The 13637-nt window shown below is 34.5% G+C and overlaps 1 protein-coding gene across 1 annotated transcript; it reads right to left on the minus strand.

The window, feature by feature from the left end:
- Positions 1-2626: 2626 nt before the first annotated feature.
- Positions 2627-12460, minus strand: LOC144445699 (uncharacterized). The gene is made up of 5 exons (XM_078135343.1): positions 12322-12460; positions 10606-11308; positions 8169-8291; positions 6796-7008; positions 2627-5914 (listed from the first exon to the last, which is right to left on the minus strand). The coding sequence occupies exons 2-5, from the start codon at positions 11282-11284 to the stop codon at positions 2796-2798; spliced, it is 4134 nt and encodes a 1377-aa protein (XP_077991469.1). The 5' UTR covers positions 11285-11308; positions 12322-12460; the 3' UTR covers positions 2627-2795.
- Positions 12461-13637: the final 1177 nt, after the last annotated feature.

Genomic DNA, 13637 nt, shown 5'->3' on the forward strand with positions numbered 1-13637 from the left:
ATACAGAATGCTTGCTACTCACTGAGGATTCGAACACATAAAATATAATCTAGACTTCATAGAATGTCCAATGCTTTTAAGTTGAACAGTATTAAAAGATGAATTACAAAAAAGTCAAGATGACTGTTGACAGCCTAACAGTTGACATAAACTGTAAGATAGGTTGTGTCCCTCCACCCTCACTTGCTTCCTCTCTCTGTTCGATAAAGATGTGAGAGGGGTTGGCCGATGTGTGAGGGCGCCCCATCACGGCATATCTTACAGACTAATACTGTCAACAGTCATTTTGACTTTTTTTTGTAATTTATCTTTAATACTATTGTTGCTGCTGAAATTTATAGAATTAAATGTGGTGTGCGCAGGACGTTCCATGAAGTCAAGACAACTAGATTATATTTTATATTTTATGCGTTTAAAACCTCAGTGAGTGAGTAGCACGCGTTCTGTATGTGCATTGTACATGCTGACTATTAGATTGTATGCTATAGGTTATGTATTTGCACACAATAAGTATTTAAATATAACATATTTCAGGAATACGACAAAATATAATCTGCATCTGAATACAGACTAGTATGGTATCTGCAAATATGTAAAGTATGCTGTTGGGAAAACATGCTCAGTTAAACAACAAAACTATTCCTCCCTTTCCACACAAACATAAAATTCCATGCAAACAGAAAGTTGAGATGTACTAAAATGTTAAGTAAAATGTGTTTTATTAAAATTATTTACTAGTAATACTACAGAAAACTGTTGTTTAAATTTGATTTTTGTTCATATTTAGGAAATACATTCGTGTCAAATTCTTTTCAGAAAATTCTGCCATAAAGAGCTGGTTGTTTACAATTTCAGATAACATTGTTGTGTTTTGTCGCCTTGCAAAAACCGAATATTTACATATATATCAATTACATGGACAAAAACAGTTAATTAATTATTTTTTAATTGTGGAGTCATAACGGTCGATTGGTTAATAGAGCGACTAGCTTAGAATCTTAAGGTTGCAGAATCAAGCCTCATTGCTGTCATTTGTTTCTGATTGGCTAAAATCCATGGCCTTTGGCAAGATTTAAAAACAAATTGTGCCTCAGTCAACACAGCTGTAAAATTGGGGACCTGGTAAGATAGATATTGCAATGTGAATACTTTAATCCTGTACACTTCCAGTGGCTGCAATGGATTGTATACTCCCCAGGGAGTTGAGGAATTATAAATGGTTGTATGCCACTATAGATCTGTGGTATGTAAACAGTTGTTAGTGCTTGGAGCTCTTCGGATGACAGGCATGTTACAAATACACTATTCATGATTATTGTTTTCAATACATGAATTTAGGGTTATTTTTTCCGTTTATTAAAATTTTGAAACTGTGATTTGTATTTGGTTGATTTCTAATTACCCTTATTGTTTAATTTTTTCTCACACTCTATTGTCTTTGTAAACTATATGAGTAGCTCCCCCCCCCCCCTCCCAACCAACCACTACCACATTAGCTCACTTCCTTTGGCCATGAGTCTATAGTGACAGACAACTGTTGGGTGTGACAATGCCATCTCAGAGTTTGTCAGTACTGGCTTTATCCATGACACATAGTGAGACACAAATGGTGACAATCAACCTGTGGGTGTGATCACATCATGTCAGAGTTTGTCAATGATGGATTTACATACACACATACATACATACATACATACATACATACACACACACACACACACACACACACAAACTGTACATACTCAATGCTGTCTTTGCTCAGTGTCCCTTCCACATCATTACAAAAGTAAAACACACATTAGACAAGACATTAGTTAAAGGGTTTATTCTACTCTAATACTCTGTTGAGAGATGTCATACACCAAATCACACATGACAGTATTGTAAAAAAAAATGCTGTGACTTTGAGTGAAGACAACAGAGTATGAAACTAAACATATCAGACATTGAAAAATGGAGTAAAAAATTTGAAGTTTATATTTAAAGTTGACTGCTCCTTAAAATTCTTCACAAATTCTGAAAAACAGTTACCATCTTTCAAGAACAATTCAATTTTGTGCATTATACAATACAGTCACCCTCTTGTTATTTCTGAGGATATTTATGACTTTGGAGAATCTGAACATGATAGTAGTCTCCCATGAAGATATCAATGGAAGGGGTTATAATTGTCTCTACCTGTAATAGGATTTTATCTCATAACCTTACTTGTATAGCAGTAGCATACATTGCACTGAGAGGGGGGGGGGGGGTCCGAATGAAAACAATGCCATATGCAAGTAGGGCTAATCTTATCATCTTTGGTCAAATTTGAACATGAAGGTTGACTCATTCTCTTGCATGCCTTTTGTTAGAAATCAATAAAATTAAACATCTGTAAATATGCCTTTGACATAAGTAATATATGTATACCTTTTTCCTCAGATGGAAAAGGGTGAGTCTCAGACTGCTTTTAAGTTTTATCATACTAGTAGCTGCACTTAGGGACCAAGAAAAGACATTTCCACCAACCCAGCATCATGCATCCTCTCTCAAATAATGATAAAACTTAAAACCACATTTGATCTTTGCCCCAAGTTGAAGCTAACCCCCCCCCCACACACACACACACACACACACACACACACTTACACCTGAGCAAATATGAAATGATAATTCATACACAAGACTTTTAGTCAATGACATCTCCTTTTATGTTTCTGAATACTTTACATTATAATACAATATTAAAATTCACTGTGATATAATGTAATGTAGAATTTTACATTTATAGATTTTAAGAACACTACCTGACATTAGTCATCCTTGGTTCGCATTGCAATGACAATCTTTAGTGTTGTTTCCCGTGAAAATAATGATCCTTCAGTATATCGTAGGAATGACCTTTGCTTATTAACTTTAACTGAATCTGTAACATTCATACTAACATATTGGCTTTGTGAACACAGATTCTGGAGATATGTTACAACTATGTCTTTATCATGCCTGTATTTTAAGGGTATTTCCACTGTAACAGACCTCAACATCGTACTTGTAAACCTATCTGATTTACTAATTAATTGGTTTAGGAATTTGTCAAGGTGAAGCTTAGAAATATGTGGCAATACAAATGTTATATTTCTCAGAATATTTGTATCACCTCTGACAGCTTGTACTATTTCTTCAAGCAGCTGATAATGTTCAACCGTAACAAAGTCATTGTTTTGAGGTAAATGTACATTCAATAACTGCAAATACTTGGTATTTCTGATGAGATCAGGGACATATGAATAGTTTATGCATACACGTAGGTCTAAATTGGTTATTCTGTCATTTCCAGTCAATGCTCTTATAAAATAAGGTTCATGCTGTAAATGTTCAAGATTTCCTCCTAGCCCAATAGATGTAAAAGTTTTACTTGCACATTCCAATGCATTCATTAACTGAATCAAACGAGTGTTCTGACCCCCCAAAAAAAACTTGTTATAAAAATAGAATGTAAATCTTTTTGTTTGCTTACTTTGTGTTACAAATTTACATAAGTCATGAAGTGATGGTTGCAAACGAAAGGTAGAAGATGAGTCAGTTGCTGACTGCACTGTAGACAACATGGAATGCATTCTTGGTATCAATACTACTGACACAGCCTTTGGTCCTTTCTCAATGAGCTCTGTCAAAGGTAAAGGGCAAATACTATATTTTCCAATATACGGCCCTTTTAAAAATAGGGTGTAATGAAATGCGTGAATATGGCCATTCAAACTGATACTTCTAAACAGATTTCTGATTGCATCACATTTCTTCTCGTGATCTGCCTCATACATATTGATGGTACAGTAAAGCATCAAACATTTCAAGTGGTGACACTTCTCGACTGTTCTAGCCAATGCTTGAATAGACTTTGTGGTACGACATATGCATCTGAAGTTTGTAATACTACATGTAATTAGTTTCTCTGTCATTTCCGGTGATAGATCACCATCCACACTAAGTGTAAAAGGTGGTTCACTATCATTATAGCTATTGGTAATCTTTTTGATGGTACATATAGTACACACTGGAATAACTCTACTATCCACATAGCCTAATTGATTTCTGTCTTTGACATGATTGCGTAGTGAAATTCCTGTATCATCATAGTGATCTTTCAATGGAGAATCATACATTACAAGATTATTAGGTATGAACTGTGACAAAAGCTTTACATCAATACAAGCTTCATATGCACACTTTAGGAGAAAAGAAAGCATTTCAGTGATATCATAATATCCCTGATAAGACTTTGTTAACATCTCCCTTCCTAACATCTCCAGTAAGACTGTAGCTTTGTCTTTTAAGAATCCTGCTAGAAAAAGAACAACCTGATTATAATCTTTCACACTGCCAATTACAGACTCTACATCACAGCTAGGTTCCTTCACAAGATTATGGACATGAAGAGCAGTAAAATACTCTAACCATGTCTTGTGGTAGAAAAAACACAGATTTTGTAACTTTATCCTTGACATTCCTGTATCTCTCACTAACAACCCTAAGGACTGTATTATTGGAGACTGGATTTTTTCTCCATCTAACATCATCTCTCCCTTTGAATAGACTGAATAAGCAAGTGAAGCAAGCTTTGTAACTTCATCCTTTAGATGTGTTGGTACATTTCCATTGTTTAGTTCTATATCTTTCTTATGACAATATCTCATTAAAATGCATTCTAAGATTTCAGAATACACATTGGTAGTTAAAGCTGGTATCGCTTGCTTCTCTTCCCATAATAAACACAGAAATGACAAGTGTAAAGGGTTGCAAAGAAGATCATACTGAATTCGTCTTTCTGTCCCATCAACAGTCCTCATATCTTCTACACTTCCTTCCTCACAACTACTTACAACACTTTCCTCATCACCTTCTCCCTCATAATCTTCAGCACTGCCTTGCTCCAAACTACTACCAACAAATTCCCCATCACTTTCTCCCTCAACATCTTCAGCACTGCCTTGCTCCAAACTACTACCAACAAATTCCTCATCACTTTCTCCCTCAACATCTTCAGCACTGCCTTGCTCCCAACTACTGCCAACAAATTCCTCGTCAAACCTTATCACAACATCATCCTCAACATTTTCTCTCTGATAATGGTTTACCCTTCTTTCATCACTGTGACTACTCTCTCTCCAGTATGCATTAGGCAGTGTTGGTACATTGCGTAACTTCAACTTAGAAATAAGACTTTGAGCTTGATCTGTGGCCTTACTAAAATATCTTTCAATATAACCTATTGCATCATCAGGTGTGAACCCCTCAATTGTAAAATGTACATCACACTTTTTCAAATCTTTGTCACACTCATGTGGCCTTGTTGTCGTGGCAACTGTACACCAAGGTAACATTTTCCTCATGATTACATCAGAAATATCAGAGTTTGATTTTGACTTTTGTTTAATTTCATCAAAACCGTCAAATAAGTATAAAACTGAATTCTGGTTGTGCCCTACGTAAGCAGCAAGATCTGAGAGTGTGATAGGTACATCTTTAGGCATTAATTGTTCAAACACAATTTCTTCTAGCCTGTGTTTACTCTCTGAAACATGTCTCATTTCTAGTAAAAACAGTAACTCAAACTGAGGTAGATCATCACATGCCCAATCATATGCCAGCTTCCTACAGAAGGTTGACTTTCCCATTGCAGGACCCCCATCGATCTTAATGCATCTAGCAGAACAACCATTTTCTGATTTTTCGAAAATATCATGCTCATTTGAAAGTACCTCTCCTTTCTCATACTGTCCTCTATTGTCATTCTCAACGACTCTAAGTCTGGTGTAGATTTTAGTCAGACTAAGTGACACCTCATCATTCCATGGGATTGGATGAAAATTTTTGAAATGTCTCTTATATTCATCTTTGAGGAAAGTCACCATCCAGGCAATTCTATCTGAAACTAAAAAGAGAAAAAAGAATTTGTGGACTCTCATTTGACTATACCATTAGAATACACTTGAACACAATACTAATTGTTATAACAATGGCGATGCATAATTCTCATAATAGGCATGTGAAACCCAAACATCAGTTGGGAATATGTATGAATGAGCTGCACACTTGGTTTTTTGAAAGAACTGGAGACCCACTGATGAAGAGGAGCTTGGATGTGAACTATATGGTTTACGGTATTATTTATAGACAGAACATCAGTGTTGAATTATATGACAACCCCACGGCCTCGCAATGGATGGTAGGGCATACAGAAGTTATTTTCATGAGTGATTCGGTTTATTCTGCCGCGTATATTCACGAGCGATGTGTAAGGAGACAGGGCTTGAGAGAACAGCGAAAGGATGTAAGAGACTTGGAGTGATGAATATCAAAAGTAAGATTGTTCCATAATGTAGGTGAATGTGAGAGAAAGATCTCTCGCCAAAAGTCTTTGTGGAAATACACTTTACAATTACAAAATATACTATGTACAATATATATATATATATATATATATATATATATATACATGTATATATATATATATATATATATATATATATATATATATATATATATATATATATATATATATATATATATATATATATATATATATATATATATACATGTACTATATACATGTATGCATTAATTTATGTTCTTTGACTTGGTCACTATATGATATATCCCATTCATTCGAACTGCTAATAAACTGGTTCAATGAAGAATTTTAAGAGTCTCCTAAAAAATAACTTATACAAAATATAACGGAACTCTGAAACAATATATGGTTCCTGGCTTAAATTTTACTCTTGAATCTTGTAAATATTTATTGTAAATTACCTGAATTAATGCTTGGGTGTTTAGGGTCAAGCTTGGTCACTAGATCTATTCGCCTTATGTGTTTTAGTAGATCACCAAGGAGACCTTTCTTGTCAGAACTCAGTAGTTTCTGGTCAATAAGAAGACGAAATAAATCCATTGGATGTTTAACATCCTGAAGAGCACGTCTAGGTATCCTTTCTGAACATAGGTCTGTCAGCCTTTTACACTCCTCTGGGGGAAAAAAAGAAGAAATTTAGTACATTTTTACAACTTATATTTGGCTATTTGGCTCAGGTCTTTGACCCCCCAAAAAGAATTCTATCTGGTCAGGACAGTTTGTCAAATATGGTGCGATGATACGATTTTTAAAAAATTGTCAACAACCAGCTACTCAGTCTACTATTTATGGCAGTTACTGTTTCTTTTTATTTTGTACATTTGAGCAAGTGTGTATGTGGGGCAGATGTCATTTGCTTGTTCATGATTGGCTCTGTAGTTGTCTTCACTGAAGTGGGGAGGGTTATTTTTGTGTTTCCCCATTGATCTGCAGACATCATGGTTGGACAAACACAAAAAAAGAACTACGTGGGGTACTTAACTTTAAGTGATGCATGCACTGACCAGAAACAATACTTTTTTTTTTCTTTTCTTTTTTTTTTGGGGGGGGGGTGTGCTTAGACATTCTTACAATTATGTAAAGACAAGTACTATATGTGTACATGTGCCTGAGATTACTTCCTCCAGTACACTGAATGAATAGGAGCAGGACCATGATCACTGCACTGTACAAAGACAACATTAATTAATCATTACATATTCCAATTCAACTTAGTTTTATTACAATATCATCACTGAACAAAGACAACAGGGTGACGTCAATACTCATGTGAGTCACCTACATATTATTACATTAGTTTCTATAAGAATAGTTATGTATGACTATAGATACTAGTGGTATTTTTCACTCGCAGTGCAATACCCAAAACATTATTGCATGCTTGTATGCCAATAGTTTGCAAATCTGAGCTTTTGTTGCACACAAAGTCACTCAGTATCACAAATTTGTTGTTTTAGATAAACAAATGTCCTATATATATCAGAACCCCATGCCTTGTGTGTGTGTGTGTGTGTCAGTGTGAGTACTCAAGGTATTTGCACTTGTGCTTGCAGTGTTTCTGCTGCACTTTCACTCCTTACGTTCATGAAAGTAAAGCCATAGAGAACACTGTATGTGCTAATGTGCAAATCCCAAAGTATGGCACCCTTGCGTTCACATGCCATAGGGTTCTCTTCATCTTTTTTGCTGAATATTCATATTAGTGATAACATTGTGTATTTATTTACATGTAGTGGACATTAAAAAGTGTTCTTAATATTAACATGTTACTTACTATCTGTAATTTCACCAGCTATTTCATGTACTAATACAAGGAAATCACTGATGGTAGACTTTTTGGGTCGTTTTCTTCTGACATCATCTCCATTACCATCTGAACGCTTTCTGTTCAGCGTACCTATTAACAATTGCAATAGAGAGCAAAGCTTTGTAATTTGGTTTTTCGCAAACTATAAAAAGACAAGAAAATTAATCAACAAACTGGTTATCAATCAATGATGCACCACATAGTCTAGAGGCTATCAGTGGATTAAATGATTTATTTTCACACCATCTAACTCAATGAGAAATCATGAACGCCACAACTTGTTAATGCAAATGATTTAACCCCAACTGTTAGAATGATGTAAACAGTGTACATTTTGTACATGTATAAGTAGTGTCGTGATATGACAAATGTACCTATGGATATTGGTAACTGCTCCCAATATCGGGGTTCACACACTTGGAGTGCAAAAAAATTCAAGGGCTTTCCAGGGGTTTTCCGTCAGTTTTCCAGTGGTATTCGTATTGATTTGGATGTTGACGATCAAAATTTATTTTATTGAATGACATCTAATTCTCTGACATGGACGAGAAGTAATTAACAACGGCTCTCACAATATATGACGAAACATTTTAAAGAAAGTCAACACTCTACGCAGTTGTTGGTTTCAAAAAACATCATAGCCATTAATACGTACTGTTCATTTTGGGATTTGACATCTGATGTTTTTGCTAACTGTTACAATATTGCAATGCATGGCTATGTTATGTCGCCGATAATTATGACGAACACAGTACGGTAGCAAATTATGCAGTACACAAGATCACAACAAACATAGCTGTGCCAAATGAACTATACATACACACATTCTATGGGCGAAGTATATCATGGAACGAACGTTGACTGTCCGGCTTAGCAAGAATTTTGATTCACCAGTGCAGCAAAGCACCTTGAAAATCACCCAATTTTCAGACTAAAGTGGATAGGCATTTTAAATGCGATTCCAGAAAATTTAAAGAATATAGATGATTACATGTATATAGAGGATGTCTGCATGAACATATCAGGTATTGCAACTCCTATAGAAGATATCACAAAACACAAACTAAAGTCAGAACTCATCAACAGAAAATTTACCAAACCAGGCAGTGAAAAGAAACTTGAAAGAGACCTGGGTGTTGGCCTCCTACAATGGCATAAAATGTATAAACAAATTCTCAGTCACAGTCGATAGCAAATCAAGAGAGTTCCAGTTTAAAATTCTGCATAATATACTGTACACAAACGAGAAACTGTACAAATTAAACCCAGTTAAGTTCCCAACAAATCTCTGTAGCTTCTATCATGCAGTCCCAGAGACCATAGAACACTTATTTTACAACTGTAAACACACTATGGGTATAGCTGGGAAGCAATAATAACTGTATGGGGCAAAGCACTTAAGTTAAGAGCTGTTCCTAGCAAAATTTGCCTAATTTTGTCACACCCAGATGAGACACTTTTACTCAATTCCATAAGCCTTATAGTTAGAAAATACATTTACTACTGTAAAAGAAAGGAATCCCTTCCTGTGTTCAGAGAACTGTAAACTACTTTATAAATATGAACACTTTATTGCAAAGAAAAACCACAAACTCATACCTTTTCTAAAGAAATGGACCCCCTCATCCCATATGTAACATAAATGGTAATGGATTGTAGTGTAAACATTGCTCTTTTGTGAACTGGAATGTAACATGACATGTATACACTTTACAAATAACACCCAATAAAAACCTTAAATTACAAAAAAAAAAAGCACTTTGAAAAGTTTCGCCATTTCACATTTAGAAGTGTTCTGAATCATATGAATGAGTGGCTAGAGCACAGATAGAAATGTCAATCAATCACGCTCATTTTCAAGGGATTTCGAGGGGGGGGGGTGTCAGTAGCATTTTTCAGGGTCTTCCAGGACTGTGCGAATCCTGAATATGCAATAACTGATTATTGGGCAGAATTCTGTGATTGATTAACAAAGACATGATGTTAATGACTGTGTGGGTAGCTTAGTTTAAATTTGAAATAATCATCGCATGCCTCACTGAGCTACATTTGTAGATGTGAGAAGAGATTCAAAGACCTACATGTATAGAATGTGTCACAAATTGCCTATTTTTTTGGATGAATATTCACGACTTCTAAAGGATTATTAACTTTTTGATAACATCATGAATATTAAGTGTGCATCTAATTAATATTTGTGGCTGCTAAGACCCATGGAGCAATGGGGCATCACTCAAAGAACAGTAGAGGTGAAAAAAATATCAATATGGTGTTGCTTGATAATCGAGCGATATTTATGTGACATGAAAGCATGAAGTGACTCCACAGAACACAAAGTTAATGAAAATTCTTGATTTTCTGAAGTGGTGTATCCTGTTTGAATATGTTATGATATATAATTTACCTTTATTTGTTTCAAGCAGGGAGTTTGCATCATGGCGGCAACCAGAAGACTGCGTGACACCATCACAAGTTGCATCGGATTCTGTAAAGTTATCACATCCGATGAGGTGCAGTTGTTTGGATAGCCATTTCTCATATGTATGGTTTGGTAAGCATGTTTGGAATAACGCATCAAAATGCTTGTTACTAAGCTGACTCAGATAGATAGTGGACTGTTTCCCATCAGTTGATCCAAAATAGTCCTCCTCAAAATACAGTTCCTTTTCGTCAGTGCCCCCTCTTAGGACAATGATTTTTATATCTAATACATTACTAAGTGCTTTGAGTTCAGGGATTCCTCCAGGGCATCCAGGTTGTGAAATGGTAGCCAGGTACTCATCAACATTTTGTGTAATGTCATTCTGAAATTGTGAACTGTTTTCTCGGATATAGTCAACAACTTTATTTCGCAGATTACGATGTGCTGACTGGTCACCAGGGAATGATGCAGCAACTGCACGGAATAATGAATTTCCATCAGGAATAATATCATACCTATGTAGTCTCACATCATGATATTCTGCAAGGAACAAATCTTGCTCACGTTGTTCTTCGAGTATTGACGATATATTTATTTTAGATTCTACTTTGCCAAGTACATTTCTGAGGACTTCTGCTTGGGTTGTTCTCCTATGATCCATTCAATTGTCAGTCACTTATACTGCCTGAAAAAAGAATTGTGAAAAAACTATATGAGAAAGTAAGTAAGCACAAATATACGACATAGGTTTTCAAGGATGCCTCTCTCTGAGGACGCAAATATGATATGGTGTCCAATCCATGACAAAATTACAACTTCTCATTTTGCTATTCTTATTTCAATTTTACAACTCAAATATCTATTTTTCTGTTCTATATTTCATTTTACAATTCGTCATTCCAAAACTGAATGCAATTAAACAACTGAACTTTCATTTCTGAATGAAATTTTACAACTCAACTTTCCATTTTTTAATTCTGTATTCTATTTTCCATGTTTAATTCTGTATTCTATTTTCCATGTTTAATTCTGTATTCTATTGTACAGTTCGTCATTCGATTACTCTTCTTCCTGTTTCATTTGACTACTCATTCCTCTAAACCCAATTTCACAGTTACACATTTGATTTCAGGGTTCCACTATGCGACATTCTATTTCTCAGTTCAACATTGTATTTCACAGTTCAACATTTTGATTTCACGGTTCTACGATTCAACATTTTATCTTACAAATCAACATCACTACCTTCAATCTTAGTGTTCTAAATTTGATTTCACAATTAACATAACAAATTTGAATTTGGATATTCGAAATGCGAATATAGAACAGAAAAATAGATATTTGAGTTGTAAAATTGAAATAAGAAATAAAGAATAGCAAAATGAGGAGTTGTAATTTTGTCATGGATTGGACACCATACATATAACGGGAGAGCTTTGAATTCGAAGGCATTGATTATTTGGAATGATTCGCTAAAATAGTGATCAAGTCACAAATGTGGAAATCCATTTTTCGCTACATCGCCCAATGACCAAGACCAAAGGGCTAACTAGCTGGAGTCGCGAGTTAACAAACATTTGAGTAGCGAATTATGTGTCCCGGAAACATCCCGGAAACGTAAACATTGACCGTTGTCAAACTTTCAGTTTCACAAATTTTATTATCATGAAATGACGTCGATAAAATCAAAATACTCACCAAATTTTACGTCAGTGTATCGTATAGCTCATCAAAACTATCACTGGGTGTATATGTATGTGATAATCGAGATGTTTTCTTGTGATAAGCCAGATATTTCGACATAAGCAGACGGGTCAAACGTGACGCAACACAGACGCAACACGTCAACACAAAGAAATATAATGTGACCTATGACCTTTTGAGAAAGTTATCGTGCCCTCAACGACAGTTAACGAGAAGCTATCATGGTGAAACATATATTATTGTATGATCGATCTGAGTACTGAGTACATGATCATGGCGTGCATCTATATATATATATATATATATATATATATATATATATATATATAACTCGGTGAGTATCAATCTGCTAAGACAGTGCTCTATACCGCAGTGGCAGAGCGTAATAGTTTTGGTAGTACTGGAACTCTTTCTTGGTTGTAACTCGGAGTTTCACGCATGGCGCGATCATCAGACAACTTGTATATATAGTTATATATATATATATATACATAATGTATATTATGTATATAATTCGCTCTACTACCCGTATTGAGCACTTTTATGTGGTTTTATCTACATCCAGTCAATTATATATATATATATATATATATATATATATATATATATATATATATATATATATATATATATATATATATATATAACTCGGTGAGTATCAATCTGCTAAGACAGTGCTCTATACCGCAGTGGCAGAGCGTATATAGTTGTATATATATATATATATATATATATATATATATATATATATATATATATATATATATATATATATACAACTATTGCGCTCTGCCACTGCAGTATAGAGCACTGTCTTAGCAGATTGACACTCACCGAGTTATAGATATATATATATATATATATATATATATATATATATATATATATATATATATATATATATATATATATATATATATATAATTTAAATGTACTTGTTCAGCTTTTAAGATATTAAAACAAATTGTTAATTTTGAGGAGATCGATGTCTTGGTGTTTTTATTATTTTATGCCGGGACTTTAGTTTTGATTCTTAGTTCTGACAACAGATGTCGTGATAATATGAATGATACATATTATTTGACTAAAAAAAGTCAGGTTCGATATATATTCTGTCTATTTGAAAAAACAACCCTCTTACAAAAACTGTTAGGCCAAAAAAAAAATCTGGTTCTGGTCAGGGTGTATGGGAAGCCGTTCAGGCCAAAAGTATTTTTTTATTTTTGCTATAGTATTTTATATTTTTCGCACTTACAAACTAATTTTAACCGTTTATGTACTTTTATTCCATGTTCACATTATTTTAAATG

The sequence above is a fragment of the Glandiceps talaboti genome, chromosome 14 (assembly GCF_964340395.1).
Source record: "Glandiceps talaboti chromosome 14, keGlaTala1.1, whole genome shotgun sequence".
NCBI classification, from domain to species: domain Eukaryota; kingdom Metazoa; phylum Hemichordata; class Enteropneusta; family Spengelidae; genus Glandiceps; species Glandiceps talaboti.